General features: G+C 44.4%; 1 protein-coding gene across 9 annotated transcripts in view; it reads left to right on the top strand.

The window, feature by feature from the left end:
* dgkh (diacylglycerol kinase, eta) overlaps window positions 1-17,622 on the top strand; it is a 106,111-nt gene that overhangs the window by 74,979 nt on the left and 13,510 nt on the right. For all 9 annotated transcript variants that reach the window (XR_007038955.1, XM_047370145.1, XM_047370144.1 and 6 more), the window contains 16 exons: window positions 317-479; window positions 585-693; window positions 2,277-2,498; window positions 2,701-2,792; window positions 9,280-9,379; window positions 9,504-9,819; window positions 10,382-10,513; window positions 12,316-12,450; window positions 12,562-12,679; window positions 12,799-12,909; window positions 13,039-13,135; window positions 14,052-14,159; window positions 15,500-15,613; window positions 15,693-15,827; window positions 15,926-16,086; window positions 16,167-16,272. Coding sequence is in view for 8 of the 9 variants with exons in the window: in XM_047370145.1 (XP_047226101.1) it covers window positions 317-479; window positions 585-693; window positions 2,277-2,498; window positions 2,701-2,792; window positions 9,280-9,379; window positions 9,504-9,819; window positions 10,382-10,513; window positions 12,316-12,450; window positions 12,562-12,679; window positions 12,799-12,909; window positions 13,039-13,135; window positions 14,052-14,159; window positions 15,500-15,613; window positions 15,693-15,827; window positions 15,926-16,086; window positions 16,167-16,272 (2,219 nt within the window). In the remaining variant the exon portion in view is untranslated. The remainder of the gene's footprint in view (window positions 1-316; window positions 480-584; window positions 694-2,276; window positions 2,499-2,700; window positions 2,793-9,279; window positions 9,380-9,503; window positions 9,820-10,381; window positions 10,514-12,315; window positions 12,451-12,561; window positions 12,680-12,798; window positions 12,910-13,038; window positions 13,136-14,051; window positions 14,160-15,499; window positions 15,614-15,692; window positions 15,828-15,925; window positions 16,087-16,166; window positions 16,273-17,622) is intronic.

Raw genomic sequence — 17,622 nt, 5'->3', positions numbered from 1 at the left:
ACAGCTATTCCACTACCAACGGTTTTAACAGACTTTACCTGCACTTCTACGCTCATTCATTCATTAACTACCCTTTGAACAATACTTGATCAACTGAAATTTAGCTTAGACAAAAGCATCTGCTAATTGATTAAATGGGAAGGCTTCTAAACTTTATGATACTCAAAGTGAATCAGATTGAAATGCTCTAAACAGGCCATCATTGAAAACATAGATAGATATGTTTTTAGAGGAAGTGGCATCACTTGTGTTACATAACTTCAGACAGTGGGGAGAGGCAGTGAATTTAAACATTTAAAAAGTCATTTTTCTTCAGGCTTTTGGAAGGCCACCTGCCCTCCATCATGCGCCAGTCCCCTCCTGGTCTTCGTCAACTCTAAAAGCGGCGACAACCAGGGGGTGAAATTCCTTCGACGCTTCAAGCAGCTCCTCAACCCGGCGCAGGTCTTCGACCTGGTCAATGGTGGTCCACACCTTGGGTGAGAAAACAAACTCAGGCAGCTCCACCAATCCTTATAGTCAAAGATGAACGGTGAAGCAACGCACTGCCTTATAGTCGATTTTATGATGTGTTTCTCTGTCAGTTTGCGTCTGTTTCAGAAGTTTGACAACTTCCGGATCCTGGTGTGTGGAGGGGATGGAAGTGTGGGATGGGTCCTTTCAGAGATCGACAAACTCAACCTACACAAACAGGTAATGCACAGGACATGAATGTGCTGCTGATGTATTTGGACTTTGTCTTGTCTATTGTCTACATATTTGACAAAACATTCCTTAGGAAAAAATAAACTCTAAAATGTTCTTTATTTATCTTCTAACCACTGTATTTATATATCATTTCCATATCTCTTTTTTCAGTATCTTCTTTAACTGTCTCTCCATCTTTTATCTGTGGTCTTTCTCTAGCCATCCTTTATGTATGTATTTAATTATCAAGCTCAGTCTTATATAGCCAGGGGGATTATTTCACCTCCGACAGCCAAGTCAGACCAGAACCTTTTTTTTGGTGGTGACTGCGTGTCAACATTTGGGCTATTTTCTGTACTTCTACCTTCGCCATATGTAAATGGACTGAACTTATATAGCGCTTTTCCAGTCATTCAGACCACTCAAAGCGCTTTACACTAGAGCCACATTCACCCAATCGCACTCACGCTGACACATTGGTATACACCGATACGCAGATCAGTAGGCAACTTGAGGTTAAGTGCCTTGCCCGGGGGCACATCAACATATGGCAGGAGGAACCTGGAATCAAACCCACAACCTTCTGATTCCAAGACAACTACTCTTCCTACTGAGCCACAGTACCAGAAGTAGAAGATTGAGGCCTGCTGCTACTCGCAGGAGAGGAAGTGCTGCCAAAATTCGGCGCTTTTAAAAACCGCAGATATCCTTGCCTGCTTTCCAGGTTTTAGCGCCATTCTTTTTTGTTTGCTCTCTCTCCGCTGTCGGGAGCGTGTTTTCAGCTGGCACCTGCGTGCAGGTGCACGTAACTAGCGGCAACGTAGGGACAGAAATCGCTCACGATGTGGTCTAATAAAATGAATGACATCAACCGTTAAAACACCCTAATACTACCTTGTTGGTGGGGTGGGGTGTCCCCCTTGGATAATGGTAGGGGAAACACTGGATTATCTATAGTAGACATCATCAGTATAAGTTTATGAAAAAAAGATTTTCCAATTGTTACTGAATGCATTATCATCATCAAGCATGTATGACGAAGCAGCAGAACCCACCATCACAAGGAGGAGATCTTTTACTGACCAGCTAATAATTGGACAGAGACAGTTTTAAGTAGATAACAGGAAGGCTGAATGGAGTTAAGCAAACTTACTCTGTTTTATTCTTTTGAGCTTTGTGTTTGTTCTGAAAATGTTGAATTTGGAAATGTTGACAGCTTTTTGAAAGTCTCAAAGTAAAGTTAAGGGTTGAATTCTCCAGGGAATACTCACAAGGTCTACTGTTTTAGTAATGCTCACAATGCTAACCAAAAACATGGTTGTGTCCACTTCTAAAAAAGGGCAACATTTTGTTTCCTTTAAAGAGAAATGATTGGTGGAGAAACTGTGTGAGCATGAAAGAAACCAGCAGATGGAAAACTGTTTGTCTTTGTCCACTGTTCTCGTTAAACTTCACATATTTGCTCCTGGCCAACTTATATAAAACAAGGTCATTCAACTGAAACAGACACATGAAAACCCACACACACCCACTGACATCACTCTGCAGTAGGACACTGATGCCAAATAAACCCTCTGCCTGCCTTTCAGTGCCAGCTGGGAGTGTTGCCCCTAGGCACTGGCAACGATCTAGCCCGGGTACTGGGCTGGGGCCCTTCGTGCGACGACGACACCCAGCTTCCCCAGATCCTGGAGAAACTAGAGCGGGCCAGCACCAAGATGCTGGACCGTTGGAGCATCATGACCTATGAGATTAAGATCCCACCCAAACACAGCTGCCCCACCACGCCTGAGGGAGCCGACAACTGCCAGGTACTCGGAAAGACATTTACACGCATCGAAATGCACATTCAAACACAGCAGGACCTCTAGACAGACATGAGTAGGAGTGGAAAGCACCTGACTTTTTCAATGCTGCTTCACTTCAGCTCAGGTTCAAAACAGGAAAAGAAAGAAGAATGCTTCCCCACAACAAATTGAAATAATTGGCGTGTTGTGCTTTTTTCTCCTCCAGTTTCACATTTCAGCCTATGAAGACTCAGTGGCCACTCACATCACAAAGATTCTTGACTCAGAGCAGCACTCTGTGGTCATCTCCTCTGCCAAGTAAGTGTTTAACGGTTGGGTAGACACCTTTATTCAGCCTATTGAGACTAAAGGAAATTTAGCATCTAATATCTGAAAGGGACTTCAAAGTTGTGAGTTTGCATGGCCAAAAAAGAACAGAGAGAAGGATAGTAGTTATTAAGGATAATAATTATTAAGTTGTCATGTTTTGTGGTTTGTGAGTTGGACCAAAATGCAAACAGGAACTCGGGATGACCATGGTTAAGGATTTTTCCTACAGGTCTTGAACAAGGTGAACAGGACATGGAGCACAGACAGAGATATGGGGCAGTGTAATGGAAGAATCCAGCAAGCACCAAGGAAAAACCAGTACCTTAAATACTGAGGCATGTGGTGGAAAATGACCAAGAAGTCTGAAGGGCTAATCAGCGGAGATGTGGAACAGCTGTGGCAGAATGAAAGCAAGGAAGCTGAGGGAGAGAGACTAATTAACACGAAGGGAGCTGAACTAAGACACAAGTAAATTAACAACCATGGGGAAAAGACTGACACTAAGCTAAGGGAAATAAACTCAATAAACAAGAAATAAACTAGGGAACTAAAACACAAAGCAATGAACTAATACGAAAACACCTTACTAACAATAATAAACATGGAGAAATTAACTGAATATAGAAGAAAAATAAACAACAAGGACATGTTAAAATGCAAATGTCAACAAAAGCCTCTAGTCCTAGAATCATAACATAACTTAACTGTTCAAAATAACATACCTTGTTGTCTTTTCACTTGGTTTCCACAGGGTTTCTGTCTGTGCACTCTTGAAAAGTTTGGAAAGATCTGGAATGTCATTATTTTCCAAGTCTGGATAAGTATGGAAATTGTTTGAATTTCCAGCGTTCCAGACTACTTCTTACTCCATTGTCTTATTTAATATAATAAAGGTCTTTCTACAGGGGGTTGGACAATGAAACTGAAACACCTGTCATTTTAGTGTGGGAGGTTTCATGGCTAAACTGGACCAGCCTGGTAGCCAGTCTTCATTGATTGCACATTGCACCAGTAAGAGCAGAGTGTGAAGGTTCAATTAGCAGGGTAAGAGCACAGGTTTGCTCAAAATATTGAAATGCACACAACATTATGGCTGACATACCAGAGTTCAAAAGAGGACAAATTGTTGGTGCACGTCTTGCTGGCGCATCTGTGACCAAGACAGCAAGTCTTTGTGATGTATCAAGAGCCACGGTATCCAGGGTAATGTCAGCATACCACCAAGAAGGACGAACCACATCCAACAAGATTAACTGTGGACGCAAGAGGAAGCTGTCTGAAAGGGATGTTCAGGTGCTAACCCGGATTGTATCCAAAGAACATAAAACCACGGCTGCCCAAATCACGACAGAATTAAATGTGCACCTCAACTCTCCTGTTTCCACCAGAACTGTCCGTCGGAAGCTCCAGAGGGTCAATATACACCGGGCTGCTATAGCCAAACTCATGCCAATGCCAAACGTTGGTTTCAATGGAGCGCAAATCTTGTGCTGTGGACAATGTGAAACATGTATTGTTCTCTGATGAGCCCACCTTTACTGTTTTCCCCACATCTGGGAGAGTTACGGTGTGGAGAAGCCCCAAAGAAGCGTACCACCCAGACTGTTGCATGCCCAGAGTGAAGCATGGAGGTGGATCAGTGATGGTTTGGGCTGCCATATCATGGCATTCCCTTGGCCCAATACTTGTGCTAGATGGGCACGTCACTGCCGAGGACTACCGAACCATTCTTGAGGACCATGTGCATCCAATGGTTCAAACATTGTATCCTGAAGGCGGTGCCGTGTATCAGGATGATAATGCACCAATACACACAGCAAGACTGGTGAAAGATTGGTTTGATGAACATGAAAGTGAAGTTGAACATCTCCCATGGCCTGCACAGTCACCAGATATAAATATTATTGACCCACTTTGGGATGTTTTGGAGGAGCGAGTCAGGAAACGTTTTCCTCCACCAGTATCACGTAGTGACCTGGCCACTATCTTGCAAGAAGAATGGCTTAAAATCCCTCTGACCACTGTGCAGGACTTGTATATGTCATTCCCAAGATGAATTGACGCTGTATTGGCCGCAGAAGGAGGCCCTACACCATACTAATAAATTATTGTGGTCTAAAACCAGGTGTTTCAGTTTCAATGTCCAACCCCTGTACTTTGATTAATTGTTAAATGGCTTTCTTTGTCTTTGATTTACCACATTAAAACTTTTCTGTTTTGTCCAACTTTACCAGAAATAAATACACCCTCGATAGAAAATATAAAGGGCGATTTTGCTTTACTTTTGGCCCCTAGAGCCTGTTAGAACCTGTGGTTCTTAAACTTAGATTAAACAATCAATACTGTAATTTCTTCGAATGTTTAAAGGTTTAAATAAAGGTCTAACAATGACTTTACAAGAATAAAGTCTGGAAAATCAAGTCTATATTTTATGTATGATAAATTAATCCTACCCACCCCACCCCGCCGCCTCTGCTGTGGGCCACTCCAGAGTAGAAGAGAGTCCAGCTCCTATTGAGGAGATGGGTTCCAGAGCCCACACTCTGCGTGGAGGTGAGCCCGACTATTTCTAGTCGATATCTCTCGACCTCCCGCACAAGCTCAGGCTCCTTCCATCCCAGCGAGGTGACATTCCACGTCCCTAGAGCCAGCCTACACATCTGGGGATCGGGCCGCTGAGGTCTCCACCTTTGTCCGCCGCCCAATCCTCTTTGCGCCGGTCCCTCACGGTTCCCCCTGCAGGTGGTGGGCCCATTGGGGGATGGCCTCGCATCTCTCGTTCGGGCTTGTCCCGGCCCAGTCCCGTGAGGAGCCACCCGGCCACCAGCCGCTCTCCGGCGAGGCTTGGCTCCAGGGTGGGACCTGGCTTCGCCGTACCGGGTGACATCACGTGCCTCGATCTACTAGTCCTCATGAAGGATTCTTGAACTGCTCTTTGTCTGACCCGTCACCTAGAGCCTGTTTGCCATGGGAGACCCTACCAAGGTCATTTAAGCCCCAGACAACATAGCCTCTAGGATCATTCAAGCACTCAAAACACTCCACCACGTTAAGATGGCGGTTCAAGGAGGGGGTGGGTTTGCTTGTTGCCCCCCAGCTCACCCGTCTCATGTTGGGGTTTACCCCAGTGGATGAGAGGGACGCATCTCTGCGCCTTCGGGTTGGAGACAGGTCTCTGACTGTCGTTTCGGCCTACGGGCCAAGCGGTAGTGCGGGGGTGCTGGATAGTGCTCCTCCCGGGGACTCCATTATTCTGCTGAGGGACTTCAACGCCCACGTGGGAATTGACAGTGACACCTGGAGAGGCGTGATCGGGAGGAATGGCCTCCCCGATCTGAATCCGAGTGGTGCTTTGTTATTTGACTTCTTTCCTAGTCACAGGTTGTCCATAATGAACACCATGTTCAAGCATAATGGTGTCCATCAGTGCACTTGGCACCAGGACACCCTAGGCAGGAGGTCAATGATCGACTTTGTGGTCGTATCATCAGACCTTCGGCCGCAGGTTTTGAACACTTGGGTGAAGGGAGGGGCTGAGCTGTCCACTGATCACCACCTGGTGGTGAGTTGGATCCACTGGAGGAGGAGAAAGCCGGACAGACTTGGCAGGCCCAAGCACATAGTGAGGGTCTGCTGGGAACGTCTGGCGTAGCACTCAGCCGGGGGATGTTGGAGACAGAGTCCGAGTGGACCATGTTCTCCGCATCTATCGTCGATGCTGCTGCCCGTAGCTGCGGCTGTGAGGTCTGCGGTGCCTATCACGACGGCAATCCCAGAACCCGGTGGTGGAGTCCTATCGGCTGTGGTTGGCTTGTGGGACTACTGAGGCGGCTGACAGGTACCTTGTGGTCAAACGTGCCACGGCCCGGGCTGTGGCAGAGGCAAAAACTCGGGCCTGGGAGGAGTTCGGTGAGGCCATGGAGAAGAACTACCGGTTGGCCTCAAAGCAATTCTGGTAAACCGTCCGGCGCCTCAGGAGGGGGAATCAGTTCTTCGCCAACACTGTTTACAGTGGGGGCGGGAGGCTGCTGACCTTGACTGTGGACATTATCGGGCGGTGGAAGGATTACTTCGAGGATCTCCTCAGTCCTGCCATCACGCATTCCCTGGTGGAAACAGAGGCTGGGGACTCGGGGTTGGACTCTTTCATCACCCAGGTTGAAGTCACCGAGGTGGTTAAAAAGCTCCGCAGTGGCAGGGCTTCAGGGGTGGATGAGATCCGCCCTGAGTACCTGAAATCTCTGCATGTTGTGGGGCTGTTATGGTTGACACACCTCTTCAACATTGCGTGCCGGTCGGGGAAAGTGCCTCTGGACTGGCAGACCGGGATGGTGGTCCCCCTTCATAAGAAGGGTGACCGGAGGGTGTGTTCCAATTACAGGGGGATCACACTCCGCAGCCTCCCTGGTAAGGCCTACGCCAGGGTATTGGAGAGGAGAGTCCGGCTGACAGTCGAACCTTGGCTTCAGGAGGAGCAGTGGGGTTTTCGTCCCAGCCGTGGAACACTGGACCAGCTCTATACCTCTACAGGGTACATGAGGGTTCATGGGAGTTTGCCCAACCGGTCCACATGTGTTTTGTGGACCTGGAGAAAGCCTTCGACTGTCCCTTGTGATGCTCCAGGAGTATGGAATCGGGGGCCCTTTATTAGGGGCCATCAGGTCCCTGTACAAGCGGAGCAGGAGTTTGTTCCGCATTGCCGGCACTAAGTCGGACCCGTTCCCGGTGCATGTTGGACTCCGACAGGGCTGCCCTTTGTCACTGTCCTGTTCATAACTTTTATGGACAGGATTTCTAGGTGCAGCCAAGGGCCGGAGGGGGTCTGGTTTGGGGACCAGTGGATTTGGTCTCTTCTTTTTGCAGATGACATGGTCCTGCTGGCCCCCTCTAGCCAAGACCTACAGCATGCGCTGGGGCGGTTTGCAGCCGAGTGTGAAGCGGCTGGGATGAAGATCAGCTCCTCCAAGTCAGAGGCCATGGTACTCGACCGGAAAAGGGTGGCTTGTCCTCTTCAGGTTGGAGGGGAGTTCCTGCCTCAAGTGGAGGAGTTCAAGTATCTCGGGGTCTTGTTCATGAGTGAGGGAAGAATGGAGCTGGAGATCAACAGACGGATCGCTGTGGCTGCCGCAGTAATGGGGGCGCTGTGCTGGTCCATTGAGGTGAAGAGAGAGCTGAGTCAAAAAGTAAAGCTCTGGATTTACCGGTCGGTCTACCTTCCTGCCTTCACCTATGGCCATGAACTTTGGGTCATCACCGAAAAAACGAGATCCCAGATACAAGCGGCTGAAATGAGCTTCCTCCGTAGGGTGGCCGGGCACTCCCTTAGAGATAGGGTGAGGAGCTCGGCCATCCGGGAGGAGCTTGGAGTAGAGCCGCTACTCCTCCACATCGAGAAGAGCCAGTTGAGGTGGCTCGGGCATCTATACCGGATGCCTCCTGAACGGCTTCCTCGGGAGGTGTTCCAGGCACGTCCCACTGGGAGGAGGCCCAGGGGACGGCCCAGGACACGCTGGAGGGACCATGTCGCTCAGCTGACCTGAGAACGCCTTGGGCTTCCCCTGGAGGAGGTGTCTAGGGAGAGGGACGTCTGGGTGTCTCTGGTGAGTCTGCTGCCCCTGCGACCCCGTCCCGGATAAGCGGAAGACGACGAGTACGAGTATAATGATTCCTGATTTTTTTTTACATCTATGCATTACAGATTTAGCAATAATGAAATAACCATTTTGCACTGAATTGTAGACCAACTTTAAGGTTGGATGTCGAAACCGCATCACCTAAAAAAAGAAAAGCAATATCATTGCTTTTTAACTATATGTGTTAATCTATACATGCAGCTACAGGCTTCAAGAAACTTAACTTTCGCTGCTGCACGTTTACTCTGTTGTTGTTGAAGATAAAAATTGGCCTTGATGGCACAACAAAGTCTGAAACACATGTGCATTATCCCTTTTAAATAAATAAGTATATATTGATTTCTGACTTTACGTTAAATTTTGAAACACGTTAAATGACTACTTTGTCAGCTTCTCTCCATGCAGCTCTCCTACACCGACAGAGAGCAGGTCACATGACACAAACAGACCAGGAGCTGCAGTAGCCAATAAAGTCTCTCTCTTTCTTAAAATCAACATGAATGATAAAAAGCATAAAGGGTTAAAGACGTTTAGATTGTGAGGGAAAACTCATGCACAGCCTACAATAAAGTTTCAAGCTGTTTACATAAAAACAATCTTAGATTTTGGGAAAAAAACGACTTGCTATGGATGTGGCGGGCATAATTGTAACCAGTAGACCAACAGCAGGTGATGTGAGCTGAGTCTCCTCAGGGCTTCTTGATACTGATCATTAAAAAAACCTGACACCTGAAGACTGGATTGGGACATCCCTGACCTGAATGGGTCTATACAGCTTCTATATGTGAAACAGCCAAAAGAATCAAGGTACCTTTTCACTTAAAATGATTTCTATTTCCCAGGATCCTTTGTGAAACTGTGAAGGATTTTATTGCCAAAGTGGGGAAAGCGTATGAAAAAAGCACAGAGAATGTTGACGAGTGCGACTCTATGTCTCTCAAAGTAAGTTTAAAAAATGACAAAAGGACACCATTATCCGACTGCGGCTCCATTTATGTCTTTTTTTCCCTAACTGGTGGTTTTCAATCAGCCACTCTGACTGTCTTTTGCCCCCTGTGCCCAACAGTGTGCCATTCTGAACGAGAAGCTGGACTCCCTCCTGCAGACCCTTAACGCAGAATGCCAGTCTCTGCTTCCGCTTCCCCACTGCACCCCTCCGATTGTAGAAGAAGAACAGGAGGAGGAGGAGGAGGAAGAGGAAGAGGAGGCCAGTGAGGAGAGCCTGACGGAGCTCAAGGGAAAGTTGGAGGAGGAGGAAACGGAGAAAGGAGGGGGAGGTGGAGGATCCCCACGGCAGCTGTTTAAAAGCAGGGAGCAGCTAATGCTCAGGGCCAACAGTCTGAAGAGGGCAGTCCGACAGATCATAGAGCAGGCTATGAGAGGTGCACATCCTTGGTTACTCATGAAGGAACCACATTGATCTATTACGATGATTAACTGTAAACTTTACGCTTTTGCATGTTCAATTCTTTGTTTTATTTTAGGAAGCAAATGTTTTTAAGAAAAGACGTGTTTTGCAAATGTATTCACAACCCTTGACCTTTTGTCATGGTCAAAACAAAAACTTCAATGCATTGTTTTGGGATTTTAACCGATAACCCGTCACAAATTAGCGGATAATTGTGAAGTAAAAGGAAGATGATACCTTAGTTGTGAAAATGGTTACTTTGTTGTCCTGCTGGAAGGTGATCCTCAACCCAGGTTTTTCACAGCCTCTAACAGGTTTTCTTCCTGTATGTAGCTCAACCTTCCTACACACAAAGGTTTGTGCATGTAATTCTATTTTGGTCACATCTGACCAGAGCACCTTCTTCCACAGGTTTTCTTTGCCCCCTGCATGGCTTCTTTCAGCTAGTTAAAGGGGTGTTAATACTTTTGAAAAGCACTGCATATTTTTTTAAACTTATTTATGGTGTCTTCATTCTTCCCACATTTTCTCTTCAGTGGTGGATGAGCAGAATGCCCACATGGATGACACAGAGCTGCCATCGCCCCTGGAGTTCAGGAAGGACAGTGAGGATGAGATCAGAGACAGTGAGAAAGACGAAGACACCAAGGAACTGGAAGCAATGTCGTGTGAGTGTTTAGTCAACCATTGCGATTTCTGACCTTTAGACCTGTTAGTCAGCGTTACAGGCTGATTATGAATCTTCCATTTCTCTATTCTGGCTGTTTCAAAAAAAACTTGCGTACTGCTGAAAGGGATTTAAATGTTGCCACCTTGTGGATATTCCACTCAGTGCACCACTAAGATCAGACACATGGCTCATGGAAAAATGTTCTGCTGACGCAAATCATGTTTCCTGTCATAAATAAACTCAGGGATTAATGCTAAAAGTGAGTGGAGAGGAGCTTCCCTCCTGTGATATTCCACCTCCTGCTTCAGGCTGAGATGTTTATCTTCAGATCTCCAGCGTCCACAACAGCCTGTTGACACAGAAGTTCTGTAGTAATAATTGAACATACCTAATGGCAGGGTAGAGCTCCTGTTTTTAGCTGTCTCTAAGTACCGACACGTTACTGTAAAGTCCCATGGATCGACCACAGGACGTTTTAAACTCTCAAGGGCAGTAGTTCTTCCTGTTTATCAGAGTCTTGCTTCCTTCCTTCCACACACTTTATTGCAGTTAGAAGACATGCTGGTAACACTCAAATGCTCAACTTTGTGTTGTCTCCTATCGCTAACCTTCCTTACCTGGAAGCAAAAGGATCTGAAAACAAAGGACTGTTGCATATGTTACTGTTCACTAAATCAGCCATTCTTGCATTTATTTCTTAGTTTATGGAGCGTTCACATGATGTAAGTGGGAGTCAAACCAAGTTTACAGCAGAAACTTACCTTCAAAGGAAACTTATGATACAAATGTGAAGCCCCAGAATGGTCAAAAAGTGTATTCAGCCTTAACATTACTTCACATATCAGCAATTTGTGATCGATGTTTTACAAAATTTATAAAAGTGCGTTCATTGATGCAGGAAATATCCACTCTAAGCTGAAAAAAATATTGTCTTTGTGACTCTTTTTGAGTTTAATTTCTTTGTAATGCATTTCAGTTTGAAAGTTTATAAATGGATTATTTGTGCAGCATATTTTTCAGCACAGAGAGAGACCATTATCTCTGCCATCTAAGGCGCGTGAAAGGAGAGTACTGTTCAGAGAGGGATGAATTAGAAGAAATTAGAGCGATCAGTTTCCTGGCTGCAGTTTAGTGATATTCATACATTCTACATAACAACACAGTAACAGTAACAACAGCACCAGATGTGTACATTAATAGAGAGTTAAACACATGAAGAAACACAGAAATGCATGGGTATTATGTAACACAGAAGGTTACAGGTTAACACCTAAATACTTCAAAATGACACTGTGGAAATATTTTCCCCAAAAATATAGATCAACGTGTTGCTATAAGGTAGGTCATTTGCAGATGAAACGTCTTATCTCAAGCTTGGCCGCTAGTTTTCAATAATAGAATCATTTGTTGGGTACCACAAACCCTCAACCCTCAAGGTTGGCCTGTTTTTAGCTCCAGCCACCTCTCATCAACTCCAGCGAGCTTCCCTGTCACTACTGAAGAAAGACGTCACCACAGCAAGATGCTGCCACCACTGAGCTTCACCATTGGTCTGATGCGTTCAGGGTGATGTGCAGTGTTTCACATCACACACAGAGCTTTGCGTATAGGCCAAAGAAGTGAATTATGATCTCATTTGAACAGAGCAGCTTCTTCCGCATGTTTGTTGTTTCCTCTGCTTGTGGCAAACTACAAATGGTGCCTTGCTTTGTTTCAACAATGACTTTCTTATTGCCACTCTTCCAATTGAATATATTAAAGTTTTCATCCTTATTGTGAAATGCTGATGTGTGTGTTCAGCTGCAAAGAGTCCCTATTCTCCAATGGAGAGGAGGGTCAGCCGTAGCACCCAGTCTTATGGCCCCTTCACCATCACCCCCTTCACCACCAGCAAGGAGAACCTCCCTGTGCTCAACACACGCATCATCTGCCCTGGTAAACCCACAAACAAGTTCAGTCTCATCATGTTGCAATAACAAAGGCAAAGTCAGTCAGAAGCTGCAGCTTGATGCTGCTTCACAGATACATGTTTGTGTTTGTGTGCAGGCCTGCGAGCAGGGCTGGCCGCTTCCATCGCTGGCAGCTCCATCATTAGCAAGATGCTCCTGGCTAACATCGACCCATTCGGTGCAACACCCTTCATCGACCCCGACCTCGACTCGCTGTGAGAGTTGTTTCTCTTTCATGGCCTCCTTCTGTCTTTGTCATTCACACATCTGTGTCCTTCCCTCTGGCTCTTCTTTGTGTCAGTCTGCTTACGGACTTCTTGTCTGTCTGTGGCAGAGAGGGTTATATGGAGAAGTGTGTCATGAACAACTACTTTGGCATCGGCCTGGATGCCAAAATCTCACTGGAGTTCAACAACAAGCGAGAGGAGCATCCAGAGAAATGCAGGTGAGACATATCTCCCTGATCTCCTGAAATTAACTCTTAAACACTTTAGTTATTTAGATTTTCTGTGACCCTATCAGTAAAGCTATTTATGCCACTGCTAATTGCACCATCTGCACCTTCCTAACATAGGAGTCGTACGAAGAACATGATGTGGTATGGTGTTTTGGGCACTAAAGAGCTGCTGCAAAGAACCTACAAGAACCTGGAGCAAAAAGTCCAGCTAGAGGTGAGGCAAAAAACAACAGGAAGGTATGGTCTTACAAAAGGTTTAAAAATGAATATTAAAATGTTTGATTGAAGTTGTGCCCCAAGGTTAGTTATTATATGCTGTCAAACTACCTGCTAGACAGTGCTAGACTGGACTAGAACCTAAGCAGACACAAGGTGTACATGCCATTCTAGTGTCAGTGATGCCAGATAAACACCTTGTCTGTCCTACAATCCCAAATGTAAACGTGTAGAGTCTGGGATTTTAATGAGAACCTTGTGCTTTGGTCAGACTAATTGTCCAGGTGGGTTTGATGTGAAACAAAGTATTTATATATGGAAAAAAACCTCATACCGACTGTTAAGCTTGGTGGAGGATCTGTGATGCTGTGGTGGTCCAGGATTCTCCATCAACCATCCAGACAGATTAAGCAAAGAGGATTGGTCACTGCTAAATGTTAGAAGTACAGTCTCATTAGCAACAGGTTGTGGAAGAAGTATGAACAGCAGGAGTACCAAGTAGTAACAAACATCTCTACCATGTATAAATACTATTTGGATGTTTAAAGATGAATATTTTAAATGTTTTGACATTATTTTATTATTACATTTATGACAAACATTTATAACTATAAAAAGTGCACAGTGGTGCAGTGCCCATGTTTTTCTCCTGATATGGGTTGTTTGTTTAGCATGAATAAATAAAGACCAGGTTTTGGCTTATATAACATGTCCTCTGTGTGAAAAGGGCCGGTGTCTCTGTACTGCCTCTGTTCCACAGCCTGAACTCAGAGACACTACTTAGACAGAGTTCAGGGATCTGTTTTTGTGGGTTTATAACTTGTCATTTGGGTTGTAAAAAGTTACAAAATCTATGAAGATCCAGCAGATCTGCTGCTGAAGCAAGGTTTTCCTGGTTTTTACATCTTTTCCAGTGTGATGGCCAGTACATCCCTCTGCCCAGCCTTCAGGGGATTGCTGTGTTGAACATTCCCAGCTATGCAGGCGGAACTAACTTCTGGGGCGGCACCAAAGAGGATGATGTGAGTAGATTCACAGTCCATTAGACGTTCACAGTAAAACCAGTGTTTAGCATCATCAACCCTCCTGCTCACGTCACCTCTGGAGAGGAAGAGGGATGTTTTCCTATGCAGGCCGTTTTTTTCCTGTATTGTTAACTAATGAATGCCAGTGCGGACGCCTGTTTGACATGACCCTCGTGTCCTGGAGACTGGAGAGATATGTGGACTTGTTTGTTTAAGGCTCAAAGCACAATGGCTGCTGAGGGATTAAAGTGTCAGTTTTCACAAACAGCTCTAGAGTGAGCCCCTGGAGAAGACACACTCGTACAGTCTGTGTGTATGCTGTTATATAACTGTTGTGTTGACAGAAGAAAAGAGAAACATGGATCCCTACAGTACTTGTCCAACCATACACAAAACTCCTAACAAATCAATACCATCTACATTCCTTTGTTCCAACTGAATCATAGAAACTCAGCACACGATCAGCATCACCCCACCAAGAATTTATATTTGAAGATTACCAATTGAAAAAAACCCGTCTGCCTTTCTCTGTTTGTTACACTTTACACTATTCAGATTTGAAACTCCTGGATTTTAAGGCTAATCCAATTTTTCGTCTGTTTTATAGACTTGTTTTTTATAAATGTAGTTTTTATTTATTTCATATACCATGTTAATATTCATATATCAGTCATTTGCTTTTAATTTGTAGTTTTTTTTGTTTCTCAATTTTTGTTTCTCATTTTTTATTGATTGTGTTTTTTCTATTCTGTTTTATGTTGTTTTTTTTAATATTGTATGATATTTATTTTCAAATTTGAATTATCTTTGGTTTTTTTGTCTTTCTGCCTGTTTATTATTTCTGGTAACATAAAGGTTAGTTTTATCACTGCAGCACAGCTAGCTGCTAGAGGAAGTTCGAAAAATAGATGTCTAACTCCATGAGCCAAATAGGGGAAAAACATGTGGGATTGTTTTGATAAATATATAGATTTTTACATGTCAACCATTTAGGCAAATGATTATTGAAGTCAGGGCGGCCGTCTCAGAGGATGTAGTTTTAAAACTGGCGATGAATTAAAACAGTTCCTCTGGCATGAGTCATCTGTTGCATGTATTAACAATAAAGTCAAAGCATTTAGTTTTTTGTACAGAACTTAAGTGTTCCTGCTACATACCATATCTAAGGTATTTGCCTGAATTACAGCGTACACCATTAAGTGTAGTCACCTTTAACAGTACATCTCTGCAGGTTAATTTTGTATTTATGTTGTGAAACGGCGCAACCACGCTGCAGTCTTCAAATACAACAGAGAACTGCATTAACATCTCCTGCATTTTATTTTATTGCTGTGCAGATCTTCTGTGCTCCATCATTTGATGATAAGATCCTGGAGGTCGTGGCTGTGTTTGGGAGCATGCAGATGGCTGTATCCAGAGTCATCAAGCTCCAACATCACCGCATCGCCCAGGTGAGCAGCAACGCTGAATTGAATTGAATTGAATTGAAAAAACATGCCGGCATCAAATTTGAATCTCTTTCTGAATCAGTGTCGAACAGTGAAGATAACCATTCTGGGAGATGAGGGTGTTCCCATTCAGGTGGACGGTGAGGCCTGGATCCAGCCACCTGGAGTAATCAAGATCCAGCACAAGAACAGAGCACAGATGCTCACAAGAGACCGGGTGAGGAATATACCTTGGAGGATATGAATGAGATAATTGTGCTTGTTGACGTTCTGGTTTCATGCTTACCCCTAATCTTCTTTAATTGTCTTCTGCAGGCGTTTGAGAACACATTGAAGTCATGGGAGGACAAACTGAAGTACGATAAGCCTCCCTTACGGCCTCACCTCTACCCTCAGCAGTCTGTGGATCTGGCCACAGAGGAGGAGAATGCCCTGATGCAGATGTGTGCCCGGTCTGCTGAAGAGCTTATCACAAGGTAAGAATGCATGATCTAAAACATCAGGTCTGAAACCACAGCACAGAAGTCCACTAATGGTACTCTCTATCTGATCACAGGATATGTGAAGCCGCCAAAACCAACGGGCTTCTGGAGCAGGAGTTGGCCCATGCTGTTAATGCTGCATCTCATGCCATCAACAAAATGCACCCGAAATTCCCAGAGGTAAACAATTTACTCAAACAGGACAACACACTCTGGATTCATGACTCTATGACGTTTGGAGCTCTGTCAATCCAAGCAATGGTTCCGAACAAGTTCCCACCAGATATAGAGCACTATTATGCCTCTTTTTTTTTCACTTTAGTGTAAGAAATTAAGATTATTGATTAATTAATATTTATCAAAAATTATAATTAAAAATTCTAATTCAGAAAATAATTTCTTAACCAAAAATCATTACTTATGAATAGAAATCAGAGATGTCCTCTGGTGTTGTGATAATGGGCTCAAAGCCCTTAATAATGATCAATTAGTTAATTATCATTAATAATTGATAATTATTAACCAAATCGACGCTAAATGTCACTGTTGAATCAACCGCTTCACCGAAGGTGGGGGAACTTTAACCTTATTTTGACAGATAAATCAGTCTTGCATGAAATAAACACAAACACTTTTAAATATATATGTGAAAATTTATTGAAGCCATAAAGCTCTGATATAATTACAACTCTGGTCCAAAAACCTTCATCTTCACAACTAAATATGCACTAATCTACACAAAGGGAATAAAAATGACTACCTAACAATAATAATAAAAGAAAATATATGTGCAACGAGTGTCTATGAAGATCAAACCAGCAGTTTTATGGACAAAATGTGCGATTTGTGTTAACTTGGAAAGAGTAGTCCTCCTGGTGTGCTGATGTCTCGATTTTCACGATCAGCTGGTAGACGGTGGGCTGCTCCCTTAGCCACTAACAGCTGATTGCCCCAAATCTCGAACAAAGGGTCACAAATCTCTAAGGTGGGAACTCAGTGGAAAAACTCCAGTAATAAAACTGGGACAAAGAAGTGGTCAGGCTGTGAGGCACAGACCGCCGCTGCTTTGAATAGAAAAACTTTAAAGGTCCAACTTCTAACCTCTGGCTGATTTGGGATCAGCTGGGGAAAAAAACACGCACCTTGCTGATCACATCCGTGCTACACAATTCAGCAGCACTTGCGCAGCAAATCAAACTGCCCAACATAAAACACTTCAATCAGTATTACATGCAACAGGTTGATACCTTGGATTAACTACTGGTGATTCTAAATCACCTTAAATATGCCTTATCCTGCCCAGACCTCTAAATGTACCTATCCAATTTAATATTAAAAAAAGGACGAAACTACTTGCCATCCAAAACGGGGTAAATATGAAGAACCATTGCAGTCAACTGAATCAACAAGGGGTCTCCTTGGAAATAAAATCTCTGTGGGTTTTCACCTGTGCCGGCGTGTCGGCAGTGTCTTCGATCGGAATATGAATCTTCTGACCTTGTATCAGACAGATTTTCCAGCTCTCAATGC

The sequence above is a fragment of the Girardinichthys multiradiatus genome, chromosome 7, assembly GCF_021462225.1.
Source record: "Girardinichthys multiradiatus isolate DD_20200921_A chromosome 7, DD_fGirMul_XY1, whole genome shotgun sequence".
Classification (NCBI taxonomy): domain Eukaryota; kingdom Metazoa; phylum Chordata; class Actinopteri; order Cyprinodontiformes; family Goodeidae; genus Girardinichthys; species Girardinichthys multiradiatus.
Note: the sequence above shows the minus strand (reverse complement) of the source record. Positions and strands in the feature narration are given on the sequence as shown.